At 36.3% G+C, this 18,710-nt stretch overlaps 1 protein-coding gene across 1 annotated transcript in view; it reads right to left on the bottom strand.

Moving 5' to 3' along the window:
- Positions 1-17,935, bottom strand: part of LOC127788394 (threonine--tRNA ligase, mitochondrial 1) — a 30,745-nt gene extending 12,810 nt beyond the window's left edge. Inside the window, exons 1-11 of the mRNA XM_052316585.1 lie at positions 17,625-17,935; positions 17,300-17,537; positions 17,140-17,199; positions 10,242-10,331; positions 9,110-9,184; positions 8,879-9,007; positions 8,717-8,806; positions 5,295-5,383; positions 5,082-5,178; positions 4,915-5,001; positions 4,484-4,568 (exon numbers count right to left, since the gene is read on the bottom strand). Of these exons, the coding sequence (XP_052172545.1) occupies positions 4,484-4,568; positions 4,915-5,001; positions 5,082-5,178; positions 5,295-5,383; positions 8,717-8,806; positions 8,879-9,007; positions 9,110-9,184; positions 10,242-10,331; positions 17,140-17,199; positions 17,300-17,537; positions 17,625-17,887 (1,303 nt within the window). The 5' untranslated portion in view covers positions 17,888-17,935. The remainder of the gene's footprint in view (positions 1-4,483; positions 4,569-4,914; positions 5,002-5,081; positions 5,179-5,294; positions 5,384-8,716; positions 8,807-8,878; positions 9,008-9,109; positions 9,185-10,241; positions 10,332-17,139; positions 17,200-17,299; positions 17,538-17,624) is intronic.
- Between the last annotated feature and the right edge of the window lie 775 nt (positions 17,936-18,710).

Raw genomic sequence — 18,710 nt, 5'->3', positions numbered from 1 at the left:
CCTAAATTACAACTCACTTTGGTATGTTTTCATATAGTCTACGTTGTAGTTTGTTAAGTGCTTTATCTGGCTCAACATATTCAATGAGTTCATTCTACAGTGAAAAGTAGGAAGGATCACTCATAGGACCAAACTCGTGGCATGTTGAAGAGTGTGCAAAGGAGAAAGGTGGTTTGGGAATTCTTCAAGGAAAACATTGAAATTCTTCAAGTACCTGACAGGCTTCTTTTGGTACTACCATCTGAGCATCTTTACAAACTTCCTCAACTGCTATAACAGATTCTCCCATTAACTCATGCTCAAGATTTTGTTGGTTAATGATCTGAATTCCTTTTCTTATGTAACTTTCTTAATTTTGTGATCATAATCAAAATAAACCTTCCACTGAAGGTTCAGTTCCAGATATAGTACGGTAAGTAGTCTTCCTAGGAGGCTGTACCAGCACTTGTGTATTGACCGGGTTTATGTAACAACTGTCTCATATTAACAACAGGTAGTGGTGTAAGGAGAGGTCCACTGCCATAACTAGCCACAGGCAAAGGATTAACCAGCAAGGTAGGATCTAGACCTTTGGGATTTGAGTACAGATGCATGAAAAAGTACAATGGATTTTACACTCTTCAAGCAAATCGAGTTTTACATGACAAGGCCCCACTTTTCTTTAGTGCTTGGTAGGGTCCATGTAGTTTTGACTGAGCTTGTGATGAGACCCATGAACAAAGGGATTGCGGTCTATGAGGTTGCAACTTAACCCATTCCCAAGCTCCTAGTACATATTGGACTTCCCTCCTATGCTGATCTCTCTGGTTCTTCATTCTTTCCTGAGCTTTTTGGTTTAGTTTTAAGCTCCTCAGGATATCAGTTCATTGTTGTTGGATCTGATCAACTGCTTCTTTTGGGAACTTGCAGCCACATAATTTGGAAGACAAAGGAGAATTCTGCCACAAAGCGCTCAAAAAGGGCTCATTCCTATAGCAGAAGGATGCAAGTATTACCACAATTCAGCCCAAGTCAGAAGCTGCACCCCCTGTGGCTGGGAATCTCCACCACAAAGGACATGTCCAAGGTTCTACTCACAAATTCAGTTTGACCATCAGTTTGTAGGTCATCAGATATTCCCACCAATGGTCCTCTGTGATCAAGTGGAAACCAGAAAAAAAAAATTGAAAACTTCAGTTGAATTGGCTTATGTTAGAATTATTAGTATAATTGTATATATTGTAATTATTATATGCGTGTGTTTTATTTGTAATTAGATTAAGCCCGTAGGTGTTCAAGGCCTGTCATGCCTATTATAAATAACAAGCTAAGAGAGGTTAATCTCTTAGATTTTTTCTTATAATTATTTTCTCACATGATATCGGAGCTACTGGTGAGAAAAACCCTAGCCGCCGTCGTGTATCTTTTTCCAGCACATAGTTCTGAAAGGCGCGAAGCGCAGCGAGGCGCAAAGGGTCCTGGAGCTTGAGGCACGAGGTGCACGAGGCGAGGCGCGCCTTTGCTAAGCGAGGCGCACCTTTTAGGAAAAAAAAACTAAAAATCTTGTAAAATCATAAAAAACTATCAAATTATCAATAATAACACATGCATATCATTAATGATTCATTATCTTCAAATTCTAAACTAACAACATCAAAGTTGATTCATTCATCATGCAAATTCTAAACTAGAATCATTATCAAAGTTCAAACTTAAAGTCTCAAACTCAAACAAGTAACAATCATCATGCAAAGTTCTAAACAAACATATAAAGACTACAAGTCCACAATCAATAAAGAAGTTTTAATCAATCATCATCAAGGAGATCATCAACATCAAGGTCAATATCTTCATCATCCCCTTCAATCACCCCTTCATCTTCTTCTTCCTGTCCCAATTCTTCTCCCTCTTCCAAGTCTTCATCATCTTCGGTCTCGGCCTCGCTTTCCTCCTCCTCTTCAATCACCTGAGTTACTAGCCGCTTTGAAGTCGAAGTCGAAGTTCAACCCGATTGTGATCGAATTTGTTTAATACATTGGGTAGATACATTGGATCTTTTTCTACTTTGAGGCAACCCCTCCTCATCATCATCATACCCTTCACTAAATTGAAAATCATCATCTAACGGTGCCATATTTCGCTCATCCCTGTTATTCTTCTTCTTTTGCATGTACTCTCAAATCTCTTGTTTTACTAATGGAGGACATTTTGGACAAGTTTTAGTACTCTCCACAACCAATAAACACTACAAGTCCACAATCAAGAAAATGTTTTCATTTTGAAAAATGTTATTTTTCTAATTCTGGAAGATTAGCGTATTATGAGACATATAAGAAAATGTTTTCATTTTAAAAAACTATCTCCCGGTATTTTGATAGCTAATATTCATTGTTGTTAAAATGATTTTTAATGAATTTTTCAAGAAATATTAGGTATGTATTTTGGGGGTGGTAAATTGCTAAATCCCAAGTTTGTACTAAAATCAAAATTCTATTTTCTTATTGTTATGGATTTTGATTTTTTAGATATTTTTATTGATTCCAAATGGGGGGTACTTTCATGCTGGAACCGAGAATAGGGGAGGCCGGAGAGGAGAGGAAGAGAGGATGTAGGCGCAGGTTGAGTCAAGAAGAAGATGGAGTGAGGAGCGAATTGGGTTGCCCAGGTTTTAGTTGAAACCTAGGTTTCATGAGGTGCGCCTCGCCTCGGCGCCTCACCGTGCAAGGCAAGGGCCTCGTTGAAATCGCCTCGCCTTGGCCCAGGCGAGGCGCCGAACTAGCACCTTAAGGCACCTTAAGGCGCCTTGCGCCTAGGCATTCCTTTAACAACTATGTTCCAACAACCTTCAAACCCTAGCCGTCGCCATCGCCGTCACTGCCCATACCAAAACCCCATTGTCCGACCACCACTTGCTAACACCGCCACCACCCTAGGGTTTGTCGCCATTAGATCGGCTGACTGCCGAAGACTTGCTGCCTCCGCCTTCACGCGCTGACGTGTGACGACACATCCGCCGGTCAATTCTCTCTGAATTCTCCAAATCTGATTCCCAACGACCCCTCAAGCTCTTTCCGGTGTCAGAGTCCTCACCATGTCTGATCTTAGTGACGTGGTTTCTGCTGGTGCTACTCCCGCTCCGGCATCTGTTGCCCCTGCTACCTCTCAATCATTTACTGTCTCTTGGGATAGCCAATATTACCACTATCAAGTTGATAGGGTCTGTTAATTATCTATCATGGACAGCCTCTGTCAAAATGTGATCAAAAGGCAAGGCCAAGTGGATCATCTTACCACAAAGGCTGAAAGTGTGCCAAAAGATAATCGGGTTAGATGGGAACAAGTTGATGCCCAGTTATGTAGCCTCCTATGGCAACCTATTGATCCGTCCATCATGCAACTCTTTCGCCCCTTTGAAACTTTTGTTGATGTGTGGAAGGAAGCTGAAGAGTGTTATACAAACAACATCCAACGTTTGTACATTGTGGTCTCTAATATCAAGAATCTCAAGCAAGAGTCGTCCATGGAATCTTATCTGGGGCAGGATCTCCTTCTGATCGTCAATCAACCTCTAGATATTGTATTCTTGTGGGAGGAAATCTAGTTTCTTTGAAAAGTAAGAAACAAAATGTAGTGGTTAAATCTAGTGCGGGGGCAAAGTATCAGGCTATGGCTAATGCAACTTGTGAGCTCATCTGGTTTAAACAACTCTTGCAGGAACTCAAGTTTTGTGAAGTGTCCCCTATGAAGCTTGTTTGTGATAATCAGGTTGTCTTAAACATTGCTTCCAATCCAGTGTTCCATGAGCGAACTAAGCATATCGAAATTCACTGTCACTTTATTAAAGAAAAGCTAGTTGAAGGTGTTATTATTACAGAACTTGTTAACTCCAATGATCAACTTGCAGATGTCTTCACCAAGTCTCTAAAGGGTCCTCGAGTGGAATATATTAATAACAAGCTTGGTGCATATGATATCTATGCTCCATCTTGAGGGAGATTGTTATAATTATTAGTATAATTGTATATATTATAATTATTATATGTGTGTTTTATTTGTAATTAAATTAAGCTCATAAGTTAAGCCCGTAGGTGTTTAAGGTTTGTTATGCCTATTATAAATAACAAGCTAAACAACAAGCTAAAAAAGACTAATTTCTTAGGTTTTTCTCTCATAATTATTTTCAGACAGCTTAAATGCAAGCCCATGCTCCAGTTATACATTCCATTCTAAGAACCCTTACCAATTCTGAACTTCATTAAAACTCAAACCATAACATAGAATACATATATATTACATAGTAGAAGGTGCAGCATCAATATCAACAAGTTAATTGGGATATTATATATGTATATATATATGTGCCAGCCCAAAGCCAAAAATGTTTCTAAAAAGATTGAGATTGCTCAATAAAGATCAAGATGGAGCATAATTTTGCTTAGAAGAATTGGGACAAATAGAACAAGCATGAGAATATAATTCAAGAAATGAAGCAAAATGAACCAACCCCTGTATGAGCGAACTCTATGATCAAATATTAAACAGTGCCCTGGGCAGTTCATTGGCTTAAGTCCAAACTCTTGCTTTTCAATCTGTACAGCAAGCCAGAAATATTAGTTTGAAATAACATGCAATCAAGAATTTATTTTGAAAAAAGAAAAAAGGAAATTTGAGCAAGGAAACAAATTGGTGTTACTCTGATATTAAATGTTAACAAAGAATTTAATTCCCCACTAATTTCCAAAATCTCAAACAAACTGCACCAACATAAAGGATTTTAAGCCCACTGGAAAATAATAAAATCTACAAAGAAAACAGAAGTTACATATAAAACAGGCTCCCAAAATTGTACATAATCAGTGAGGACATATATTATACAAATGCCTAGGAAGTCAGTAGTGAACCATTATACACAGCACAACTACAAAACAATATTACCTCCAATAAGAACATATTCTCCCTATAGTTTGCAGCATGACCAGATGTTTCCCAGAGTTGCATGTTGTAGATATTTGGTGTCACAACCTACCAAAGTTGAGTAACATTATAGACCATAATGAACTAACATGATTTATAGCAGTGAAACAAGGGCATGAATCACTCACCTCTTGGTATCCTCTCTTCCAGTATTGACCTCGTATAAATTCCACCAATTTGTTGTATATACGAGCACCATATGGAAGGAAGACACAGCTTCCCGGACTGGGAAAAAAAAAAAGAGAGAAAACAACAAGACATATCAGCCATAACCTGACTGCATAGATGTCATATTTAAGTAACTAACATAAAAGTCCTATGAAGTAACTGAGAAACTGCACCTAAGTGGGTGAAAAAAGAAAAGTTCCTGATTCTTTCCAAGCTCTCTGTGGTCATATTTCTTTAACTCTTCAAGTCTGACAAGGTACTCCTGCAACCAAGTTTGTATTATAAGTGTAGAATCCAAATAACTATTGTTTTTTATGTTGGCGAAATTCAAGTGACAAAACAAAAAATGTTCTAGCCAATGTATTTTATGACTTGACTTGTAACTTGCTTAGGATTTTGGCCAAGAATGGCCTGGGTGAGTGTAAGGTTTGACATCAATTTTAAGGATATTGAGGCAGCCATACATCAGGGATATGAAAAGTGCCTGTAAGTGCCTTGCATTGTGAATATCAAGATTTGAGAATTCCAGAAGCCACCACAAGATAAATGTGACCGCCAAAATACATGTAAAAGTAGCTATATATTGCACCAAATCCATATAGGAATAGGTAAAATATTGTCAAATTCATTTAAGAATAGGTATGTACTATAACAAATTCATATAGAAGTTAGGAACACATATATAATGTGTCAAATCCAAGTAGGAATCAGTATAAACCATGCCAAATCCATGTATGAATATGTATACATTATTGCTGAATCCATGTAGAAATAGATATGCATATACACATATAACTTACTAGGCAAAATCCATGTAGGAACAGGTATATACAACACCAAATCCATGTAACAATAGGTATATAATATGCCAAATCCATGAAATAATAGGTATATACTAGCTACATCCACATAGAAATAGGCATATATAATTGTGTGTATGCATAGAGGGGGGAGAGGAACACAAAGAAGAGGAGAGAGTCAAACGGACAAAAGAAACATTGGTGGAAGTAGTGGTTGGCAAGTCATAGTACAACCAGGTTTTTCAGAAGATTGTAATCCAAGTTCAATACGAACATGTAAAGTTGGGCTGATTTAGTGATGAGTAAACAATTTTTGTTATGGCATTATTTTATTATTTTGGGTAAATTACATTGCTAGTCCCTGAACTTTGCATTTCACAATAAACTTATCACTGTACTTTAATTTTTGTCACCACAGCCACTATAATCTTTGATTTTTGCTATAATTCAGTCCCTATTTTGATTTTCTTCTCAAATTCTCTTAATGAAACTAACCTGGTATACATTAATATAAACCTCTAAATAGATTGAAGATTTTGGGTATATATTTTTGTATATTATGTTAGTTTTCGTCAATAAAATTTGATGAAAAGTCAAAAGAGGGACTCAATTATAACAAACATTGAAGTTCAGTAGTTGTGGTGACAAAAATTGAAGTATGGTGACCAGTTTATTATGCAAAAAAGGCTCAGGGCCACAGAAATGGGAAGAGCTGGCCACAAGTTATGTTCGAGCAAATAGGGTAAAATCCAAAAAGAAAGAAAGAGATGGCCTTGAAGATAAGTTTTAGCAAAACAAAGTCTATGGTAACGACTCTCCAAACTGAAAACTTAGTTTTCCCCCAAATCAATGATTGGAGGAAGGATATTGCTGAGGAAAATAAAACTAAATTTGGATCCAAAATTTCTTCTTTATAAATGGAATTAGAGAAAGTCAACGCCTATTTCAAGAAGTTCAATGCAAGTACAATAAGACTTGATGAGATTTGAATTCACGGCAATGTAACAAAAACAGGGGCCCTAAGCTATTCAGGGGAGATTTCATCCAAAAATAAGGAAAAAGTGAAGAAGGTGTTAGTTCCAGACAAAAAGGAAAACTAGACCAACCTAAATCCAACAATAAGGTCAAAGCTGCAAGAAATGAAAAGAGAGCTGAGAACCCACCCAAGAAACAAATCTGCATGCAGCCCCATAAATGATGGGTGGAAAGCCCACAAAATTTAAAAAAAAAAAAAAGAACAATGACAAAAGAAAACCATGCAAAGGAAACAGTAACAGTATTCCAATCATCTTCTTTTAGATCTATTACACCTAGGGTACCACAATCTTTAGCATTTGGGCATGCTAAGATTCAAAATTCTTTTTCCCTCCAGCACGCTTCTTTTCTCCCTAGCAGTCAGCACTGTGGCATTAAAAGCAACACAAGGCCTAATTGCACTACAACAAATTTCTGCCTGAGTATCATTGGGACAATGGAATAAATTTGACCTCATTGCCACAATCTTCACAGGGTATAGCATACTTTTAATGGTAGGTCTAAGGGAACCTCAAAAAAAAGTCAACCAAAGAAAAGTCTGCAAGGCATAACTCTCCCCAAAAGATGAACAACAGATTTTCAAATGCCAAGATCATTCCAAAGACCTCCTGAAAGACTTAAAGAGTCTCTATTTCTCTGCAATAGGAATCAGAGGTTTGATCTTCAAGCCTACCTGTCAAAGCTTCTTTCTCTCCTACCTTCACCAATACTTCTATTCAAATCAGGAGGTGTTGGACTTGTCAAGTGAGTCCATGCTTCTCCAAACCTATGGTTGGCCCAGAACTCATCCAAACCTTTTAGTTAAGATACCAAAAGAGTAATATTTTTCCATAGCCTTGATAAATATGAAGCGTGTTACAAGTTTAAAAAGTAAAATTAAAAATCTACTGATAAGATAAATGCATGCAAATATATACCTACAAATCCCTTTTTCCTTGGACATTTCATTGAGGAATTCTAGGATTCAAGACGTCTAACTCATTTGCAAATAGAGACTTATGGAAAAGATATTTGATCTTTTTGTTCATACTTTTCTAATATGAAGAATGTAAAATTAATTACTTATTTACTTGACAACAAAATATGATAAAATGTCTATTACTATTTGCATGCATGTATGTTTTCCCATTTGATGGAATGAAATAGTTTACTAAATAATAAAGCTATGGCATAAATCTTTTTGTTTTTAGTTATGGTTAGTTTGTATGTTTCCATCTTTGAATTAAATATTAAACTGCAAATATATATACTTCTGTCATATCCCTTTCATGACATTTTAAATACTTTTTGATAATTGCAATGCCAACATATTCTTATGTTGCTTCATAGCTTACAAGATGAAGTGATTTTTGCAAATCAATAATTGATACAAGTACTATTAGAGCATAACTTTTTATACCCAGTCCTGCCCTCAAATAACTCACGGAAAAATATGATATAAAATTGTTTCCAGCTTTTCTTAAACTAAAGCAAATTTTGGACATCTTATTCTTAATCTATTCTATTTTTCATTTATTGCAATGATCTTACTTCAAGCAGAAGCCTTTACATGGATTAAATTTCTAGTTCCAGTGAATACTAAGATTGAAAACAAATATCAGTCAGTAACAAGTGATGGTTGCAACAATTTACTATGCCAGAAAATGTAACTTTGAAAGTGAATAAAATAGGTATGGGAAGTCAAAAAAAAGTGTGTGGCTTTGTGTGTAGCAGGTTAATAGATACACTTTATAAGGAAAAAATAAAAAATGGACCACTACCTTCAATCGTTTTTGATCAGGAAATGATATCCCATACACTCTTTGTAAACTTTCACGATCTTTATTTCCCCTCCAATATGCTGATGAAGCCTGAATATTAGATACATAAATAACAGAGATAAAATGCTTGCATACTCAAAGAAAATTAACCAAATTCTGTACCTTTAAGCAAGCCAATGCTTTTACAAAAGATGTATTTGGTATATGGGGCCCACGGCACAAATCTACCAATGGACCACATCTATATACTGTGATAGTTTTGTCTTCAGGCAATTCATTAATGATTTCAATCTGATCAAGACAACTAAAATTGTGAATATAAGACGCATCATAAAAAAATCAAATAAAAACAAGCAATTGACAGATCAAGTATTTTAGTTTAGTTAGACTTACCTTGAATTTATTTTCAGAGAAAATCTCCAGAGCCTGCTGCCTTGTAACTTCAATGCGCTCAAAAGGTTGTTTTTCCTGAAATAGAAAGCATTTAAGGTAACACATGAACATCAAATATTAATGTTCATAATACATTTCATACACATACAGTAGGATTTAACCCCCAAGCAAAAGAAACCTCACATTTTATCATGATTGTACAATTATCTAGATGTGGTATAAGATAATGATAACGTGTGCATGTATGTTTGTTCTTGAAGAAAGAAGATATGCAAATAATATTGCTGTGTCGACAGGAGATGAGATGATAAGAAGGTTTTGAAATTAAAGAAAGAAGATAAGGGGGAGATGAGAAGATAGTAGTTCCATAAAGATAGGATAAGAAATTGTCACTTAAGTTTAAATCCGACCTTATCCGTTGTATCAAATTTAAATTTGTGTTTTGTATCATATCCCTGTATTTTAAGAGCAAGCCATGGCCTACCTCATGTATAAATACTTCCTCTAAACTCAATACAAGGTGAGAAACATTTTATTTGTTCATCTCCAGGTCTACCTAAGGTTTTCCTACTTAGGTTGTTTAATTTGTTCATTTGTGCATATACAAATGTAAGAAAGAGACACATCATGAGTACAAAGGATAAACAGAGAATTCTACAATTATACGGTCACAGAAAGAATGTAGTTCAAATAGAGAAGATAGATTGATGCTACAGCTTTAGACACACAATGTCAGTGTGCCCTTTTTCAGATTTAACAACAAAAACATTGATAACATTTCATCAAAAGGAAAATGGAAAATAACTAGAAGAAAAGCTGTTGAAACAACTATCAAGTATCAAGTACTTCTCAAATTCCAATGCATGAACATAACCAAATAAGAAGAAACAACAAAAGAAAACCGAGTTAACATTGATGTGAGAAAGCATAATAGGGATACCAAACAATTATCATTTTTCATCTTGCTAGTATTTTTGCACTGCTCTAAATTTATAGCTCATTTTATCAGTAGAAATATATATTAGAATTAACTAAATTAAAAAAAACAACAATTAAACACCTTAATAACAGAACAGACACCAAGCCAAACTCTATGATGGCTCAACTGTTAAAACATGTAAATAGGCAGTACCCCAACAGCTTTTGCTGCCCCAGAATCAATCCTTTTGAAGTGATCCTCGTTTAAACCCAGGTCACCATAAAAGGCATCATAATAGAATCCCTGCAATAACAATTAACCCTTTCATGAGATACTAGAGAAATTAGCAAAACAAATAACAATCATATATAATGTAAGCATAAAACAGAAGGAAAATAAGAAGTTATTGAGTACTAAATTATAGATGGCAAACTAATAGTGACATTAGATAGTAATGACAAAGCACGGATCGATATACAGAGTACAAATTATATGAACACTTCTTATTTACATAATAACAAAACAAGTCACAACAACGGTGTACTCTCTAACTAGTACTTATTGCGGTATCCTAACAGAATATCCACTTGCAGATATATTTCTTGTTAGGTTCGCATAGACAGGATTTTCTGAATAGAGCAAACTAAGCAACCACGAACACATGGGCCCAATCATCAATCTAACAATGACCAAAATATTAATCTTGTGATCCGATTGAGAGTTAGAAGGGATGACCAGACAGGTGACCTGCCAGTGACTCACAAGCAATAGTTTCCCACTTGGAGTATGAATACAAATAACAAAAGTTCCAAAGAACTTGCAACAGAATTAATTAAAAGTAGAAAGGGAGTGAATAAATAATACTAAAGACCATTCCAATCAGCCTCAAGTAAATTAGTGTTGTCCCAAACTTCTGCCTGCCTTAATCAAACACTCTACCCTCAAGACTGTCGGAATAACCCACTCACGAAAGAGATAAGAAAACAGAATATAAAAGCACAAAATTAGGACATATACACACACACAGAATATAAAAGCACAAAATTAGGACATACACACACAAAGACTTGAGATTTATCCTGGTTTAGTTTCCCTTTCAGGAAATCTACATCTAGACTACCTTTAGCGCCTTTCTCCACTATCTTGAATATCAGAATCGATTACATGTACTGCCCACAGACTCTCTCTCTCTCTCTCTCTCTCTCTCTCTCTCTCTCTCTCTCTCTCTCTCTCAAAACCCAATACCCAGGCTATACAGAGATTTAGAACAGATTACAAAACTTTAAATCGCTTTCCTCTTACACAGCACAAGATAGCATAAAAGAATCAGTGAGAAAATAAAGGCCCCTGACCCCTTATTTATAGAACATAAGGGCGGACTACACAAGGTTTTAAAATAACCGAATAGCTAGAGATATAACTAACCAATCAAACAACTAGATGAAATACCAAATACATCCTTGACATAAACTGCTTTACCCGAGACAATAAACTAATCTAATACAAATTATTTAACAATTAGTGTGACAAAATTTAAAAAGCATTTCCTTTTTCTTGTTTATTTAATTGTGTAGAACAATTGGCTTATAGAGGAGATGGCTATAAAAACAGATGATTGGCAAGCTAGAATCCAAGTAGTTGGCCCACCTAGTGAGATTAAAGCTTGATATGTTGTTGTTATTGTTGTAGAGTAATTTTTTTTATCCTAAAGGCAGGTCTTGGTAGCAACAATAAGGTTGTTCCTCTACAATCAAAAGGTCACAAGTGCAAGTTATGGAAACTTACTCTTTGAAACACTAGGGTAAGGCTCGTAGAAAAATGACCCTTCCCTAGTGCAAAGCAAGGAGCCTCATCCACTGGAGATGCCTTTTTTAAACTCCTCGGTTTCCAAGGCCTTCAACCCTTGGGCTCCCAAGAGCTGACTAATTGAAGCCTCCAAGCTTCCCATTTTGGCATTGCAAATGCTTCTAAGGGGTTTTTACACACATTCCACGAAAATGTCAAAACAAATTGCAGGCATTTTATGTATAGCCATGAGGTGCATCATAAACCTCTTTCATGAATATATGAGAGCATGAAACAACATTTGCCTGCCAAGTTTCACCAAAGAGAAATCACAAATTACATTTTTCTTTCATAGAAAGCACATTTAGATTGAAAACCAAGCAAGTTTAAACCACATTTTCAAAGCGAAGTTTACCATACCTTGACTTGTAGCTACTTTATAACCCTTGAAACATGCTTCAAATTAGCCCTTGATTTGCTTCCCTAACGCCAACCAAAAGCTCCTTGTAGATGACTTCCCTAATTCTCCTCTCTTTCACTCTCTCCAAAACGCCTAGCCTTTTTTCCCTAAAGCCTCTTCGAAGATCATGAAATGTCTGTATACAAGAAGCCTAATGGCATTTTAAGGGGCCAGCCAAAGAGGAGGAGAGCCAGCATGCTTCTACAAAAACTCACATGCATTGGCGCATTCTCAACACAAAGCTTTCGCCAACCAGCATTTTTTTATTATTTTCTTTTAATCCAAATATTCTTGCATGTGCACTAGGAAAATTTGGACTTGATTTCAGACCTCATCTTAATCCAATTTAGTGGAACATTACCAGCCAAACAAGGTCCCGAGTTTTGGTTTTTTTTTTTTTTTTTTTTTTTTTTGGGGGGGGGGGGGGGGAGGCTTCAACTAAAACTCACATGCATTGGTGCATTCTCTTATATAATGCTTCACCAACTGCCTTTTTTCCATTTTTTTTTTCTTGTATTCAAGTATTTTTGCACATGCATTGGGCACATTTAGGGTGAATTACAGACTGATAGGACCTTACTCAATTGATTGAATTTCAGCTCTTACAGTAGGAACTACCCAATTACAGTAGCTTACAGCAATGGATAATAGGAATAGCAAGAAAAGAAAACAAAAGAAATCAGGCCTATTCGAGAGGGCCTCACTCTCCAACGGTTTCTTCAACAAATTTCCAGATCCCTTCTCTCTCCTCCACCCTCCCTTTTTATACCTCTCTCCCATTCTGTTTCAGCCACGTGAATGAATATTCTCTTCTAACCAACTTCTGACTCTTTTACCCCCTGACTCAATTCCCTTGGCTGCCCCTATTGTTCCTCTCCTTTAACGCCTTTGATAGGTGAGACTAATGGGAGTCCTAACACATACCTCATTCTAATCCAATTTAGTAGAAAGTTTCAAGTCAAGTTGGTTACCTCAACCATGTTGGCTCCTTTTAACCTTGGTCAGATTATGGGGTTCCCAATCTTAAAATTCCCAATTCCGGCATGATATACCCACTTCCTTCCTAACCTTCAGACTTTTGTGCCCCTGAAATTGGGCCTGTTTGTTTATGAGTTTCATCCAACCAGTTAGTTGTAAGTTGTAACTCTCCTCAAAAAGTTCCTTTTGATGAAAGTATTTTTGCATTGTATTCTAAACATTTGGGACTTCCAATACGCGTACAATTCACCCAATGTAGACTTAAATTTCAAGTTTTGGCGAACTCCCAAATTTGGTTGTCCTGTAATAACAGGCATTCATTCCAAGTCCAACCATACAACAACATATCAAGCCTTTATTCCATGTCCAACCATCATTTAGGAACTTAAAACCCATTTTCCTGACATCCTTTTGGCCTGATTATTGATCTCAAATTTCACATATCGAGTCCATTTAAAGTTTCCTTTATTTGGGCCAACCTTGTGTATAAAAAAGCAAGATGCACTCTTATTGCAGCAATCTATCAACTTTTCTGTTGGAGATTCTTTGGCCCATTTCCCTAGGAACCTAGCACAATTTCGTTACACATAATTTTGGGACATTTTGTGCTGCAAGTGAGAATTTTTCCATATCTTTCATCATATACCATAGTGCCTCCCTATAGGATCCAATCACTGACTGAAATGTAACCCATCTAATTTTTCTTGAAAACTATGACTTATGTACAAAAGCATTCAAGTTACCGTTTATAATAATCTTCTCTACTTTGCATAATTCTTGTACAATTCCTCTAAATTCTACCAAAATCCAGCTTAGCTTTCTTCCAAATCATTAGGATATGACTGATGAGCTAGAAGTGGGATAAAGGATTGATATATTGATGTTCTTGTATGTTTCCGCCAAATCCAACTTGTGGTGCATATGCACTAACATAAAATAATACCAAGTACTTAATGTAAGTAGATAAAGAAAAAACAAGAAAGAAACATCCAAGATACAGTTTAATAAACTGGGGGAGGACCCCCCCAATCAACCTAGTTGCCTCCATAGTTCTGAAAGGCGTGAGGCGCAGCGAGGCGCAAAGGGTCCTGGAGCCTGAGGCGCGAGGCGCACGAGGCGAGACGCGCCTTTGCGAAGCGAGGCGCACCTTTTAGAAAAAAAACTAAAAATCTTGTAAAATCATAAAAAACTATCAAATTATCAACAATAGCACATGCATATCATTAATGTTTCATTATCTTCAAATTCTAAACTAACAACATCAAAGTTAATTCATTCATCATACAATTTCTAAACTAGAAACATCATCAAAGTTCAAACTTAAAGTCTCAAACTCAAACAAGTACCAACCATCGTGCAAAGTTCTAAACAAACATATAAACACTACAAGTCCACAATCAATAAAGAAGTTTTAATCATCATCATCATCATACCCTTCACCAAATTGAAAATCATCATCTTACGGTGCCATATTTTGCTCATCCCTGATTCCCTGTTATTTTTCTTCTTTTGCATGTACTCTCCAATCTCTTGTTTTATTGATGGAGGACATTTTGGAATAGCTTTAGTATTCTCCACAATCAATAAACACTACAAGTCCACAATCAAGAAAATGCTTTCATTTTGAAAAATGCTATTTTTCTAGGTCTGGAAAATTAGCGCATTTTTTCTAAGTCTGGAAGATTAGGGTATTATAAGGAGACATATAAGAAAATGTTTTCATTTTGAAAAACTAACTCCCGGTATTTTGATAGTTAATATTCATTGTTGTTAAAATGATTTTTAATGAATTTTTCAAGAAATAGTAGGTATGTATTTTGGGGGTGGTAAAATTGCTAAATCCTGAATTTGTACTAAAATCAAAATTCTATTTTCTTATTGTTATGGATTTTGATTTTTTAGATATTTTTATTGAATCCAAATGGGGGGTACTTTCTTATTTACATTTATGTATTAAAGTAAATGGAAGGTAAAATATAAATAAAAGAAAATGTGGACATTTACTTAAACTAAAGAAATGTAAATAAGTAGTGATGTATACATGCTGAAACTAAGAAGAGGGGATGCTGGAGAGGAGAGAAAGAAATGATGCAGGCTCGATTTTCATGAGGCGCGCCTAGGCGCGCCTCAGCGCCTCACCTTGCAAGGCGCGCGCCTTGCAGAAACCGCTTCGCCTCAGCCCAGGCGAGGCGCCAAACTGGCGCCTTAAGGCGCCTTGCGCCTAGGCGCGCCTTTAATAACTATGGTTGCCTCAAAGCGCAAGAAAGCAGCTATCACATTCATGGCAATCCTAATTGTCCTAACAGCCCTATTGATTTATTACACTTGGGGTAGTTTTAGGGAGACACCCAAAACCCTTGAGTTACACATTTAGACAGATTCAATGAGAATATAAAATGCCAGATGTCATCACAATAACTAAAGTAAGCAATAACTTCATGCAAAACTTGTGAACAAGAAGTCCTACATAGAAAATCTTGTTAATGTAAATGCAATCCACAACTAAAACCAAAATCCATATTGTCACTAGTTATTTGGGTAACTTAGATATTAACTTCCATATTTAGACTTGCAAGTCAAATAATTCCATAATACTTAATTGCAGATGAAAGGCTAATCAACAAATCAGATTATTCTCTTCTATGAAAGGAAATGGATTGAACTAAATAATTGTTCAGAATTGGCACAAAGTGATGCAGCAGTCTAAAAGCTTCTTGAATAGATATATTCATAATTGTCTTTTGGTGTGTTGGTTGGAGTTTCTAAGCATTTCGGAGTTTGTTTTGTAAATAAGACTGTCTATTGCAACTCTACAGGGTTGGGCAATATTCTGCTCCAGATCTGTGCTATAAGAAAATGTAGAAAGGATGAAACAAGCTGGAAAAGAACTGCAGATTCTTGCATTCTATATTCTCGAGTAGTATGGGGTATTTATACACAACACCTAGGGTATCTCCTACATTCTAGGAACGTATTTGAATATGTTTAGAAGATAAAATAAAACAAAAAGAATTTAAAAAAAAAAAAAACTGCTAAGATATCTTGAATTATCTGCTGCCTTTATCCCTTTATTCTTAGAGTTTTCTAATCTCCAAATCATCTTATCACTTTATCCTTTTTATCTCCTATTTTTTCAGCCATAAGATTAGGAGAAAAATCCAGTTGTTAGTTGTTACTCGAGTCATCCTTCGAATAAACTGTCCACAATTTATTTTATTTCCACAATATCGATATCGTTGTGATATTTCCAACAGAAAAGGTTGATGAGCTGACTCAAAGACCATGTAAGCAAATTTATTGAAACTTTTGAAGCAAAATATATCAGTTGTACATCTTAGATTCAAAGCTTATTGGTTATTTAGCTTTAATGTGGGCTATCTAGAGTATTACATCTCTAGATCAGTCATTCTTTCAATTCCTTTCATTATTCTTTCAAAAGCTGTAGCTTCAGCTACATCATAAAGCTTGCGTGGCTAATCAAGAGTCCAGTGATGGTCTATCCCTAACAAAATGATTTCCATGCTCTCACGTCTCAAGTTTCTCCATGCTTCCACATGGATAAATCCAATTTTAAGGCAGTCAAACTAGACCTTTTGTGCCAATGAGTTCTTAACAATTAATGCCAGCTTCTACTCACATAAATAAAGATGCAATATTTAGTAATCTCATAACATAACTGTCAAGAGAAATAAGTAGTAACTCAACCAGGAGACCACCGACAAAAAAAAATTTAGCATAACTGGCAGAAGAATAACCGCTACTTCAGACAGGAGATGATCAACAAAAGAACATTTTAGAATTTCCAGAATAAGGTTAAACCTCTATTTAACTGTAATGCTTGCTAATGAATAAATATGTAATTGAGATCATTCACAGCATAAGATGTACCTCCCCTCGTGTAGTACACGGCCCAATGCACAACTTGCACCCGTATTGCATCTCCAGTGACTGCGAGTCACAACAGAGCAACCAAATAATTTTAGCTGCAAAATCAAATTCTACCCCAACTCCACTGAAATGCATGAACCAGCAAAGGCAAAGATCATACCTGCCCAAGAATGTGAGCGCTCGAGTGCCACAAGGTGTCGCGGCCTTCATCACTGTCAAAAGTGAATAATTTGAGCTCGCAGTCACCTTCAAGCGGCCTCGACATGTCCCAAAGCACTCCATTGACCTTCGAAATCAGCGAATTTGCCGCCAAACTCTTGGAAATCTCTTTCGCGATATCCAGCGGAGTCGACGCCCATTTCTTACCGTCCTTCACGGTCCCGTCCGGCAGAGTTATCCTTACAGCAACACACATCGAAATCAACACTCTATACACGACACATCATATACACGTACGCTACTAAAGATTGGAGAAGAACCAGTACTTGATCGGATCGCCGGAAATGGATTGGAGGTGAGCGAGTTGCTGAGCCTTGATGGACTCAAAGAGCGCGATGCGTTTGGGAATGATGGATTGGAGATAGGCCTCATCCTTTGGGTGGTCGGGGCCGGAGTCCGGCAGGGCATTGACCTTTTTGCCCATCGCTGAAGGCGAAAACAACGACGAGTATAGACGGAGCGTAGCGTTAAGCGGCGAAGGAGAGCGGAGAGGGGACGATAACCGCCACCAGACTTGAGAACATAGCATTCGTCGTCGAGACCTCGGTTGGCAGAGTGGGTTTTAGGGTTTAATATAAAGTATTATATACGGTGGGTTTGAATAGTTTAGTCAACTTGGCTTCTGCCTTCTGACGTTCTGCTAACGGGAAATGAATAAACGACTTCGGATTTGCCTTGGCGTGGAAAGCAAGCGATGGGCCTGTTCGGCTCTGATTCTATGGGCCATTGGGCCCTTAAGAGATATTGGAGGGGCCTTGCCGTGGCGTCCGACTCTATTGTTTCAACGGGTCTTCCCCTAGTATTTGACCCGCAATGTCAAACTTGGGCTCAAATTTGATGACATTATTGAATTGTGAGTGTAATATATTGAGTATTTATAGACAAAATTAACAAAGCAAAAGTAAATTTAAATAAAAATCAAATACCAATATATGATCTAATTTAACTATGATATAATGACCGTCTTTTAATAATTAAATTATATGTATCTAAAATAAAATATATATATTTTTTTTATATAATCTACTATATTAATGACAATATTATCATATTATTTTTTATGCATCATAAGTAAAAGTTCACCAAAAGACCTACAAAGTACAAAAACCCAAAATAATTTTGTAACTTAAAATGATATCATACTAAAGGGCGAGAGATCGTGATGGTTTCCTGACCTTCACTCTCCGAGAGACTAATACAGTATCTCGAATATCATAACCAAACTTTGACTTGGAGTTTGTCTTGTAAATTTTTTTTTTGATTGGGGAAAGTCTTGAACAAAGTGTAAATAAAATAATTTCAACATTAGAAAATTCCTTCAAAAATTATGCGAAAATAATAAATATTATCTA

The sequence above is a fragment of the Diospyros lotus genome, chromosome 13 (assembly GCF_014633365.1).
Source record: "Diospyros lotus cultivar Yz01 chromosome 13, ASM1463336v1, whole genome shotgun sequence".
In the NCBI taxonomy this organism is placed as follows: domain Eukaryota; kingdom Viridiplantae; phylum Streptophyta; class Magnoliopsida; order Ericales; family Ebenaceae; genus Diospyros; species Diospyros lotus.
Note: the sequence above shows the minus strand (reverse complement) of the source record. Positions and strands in the feature narration are given on the sequence as shown.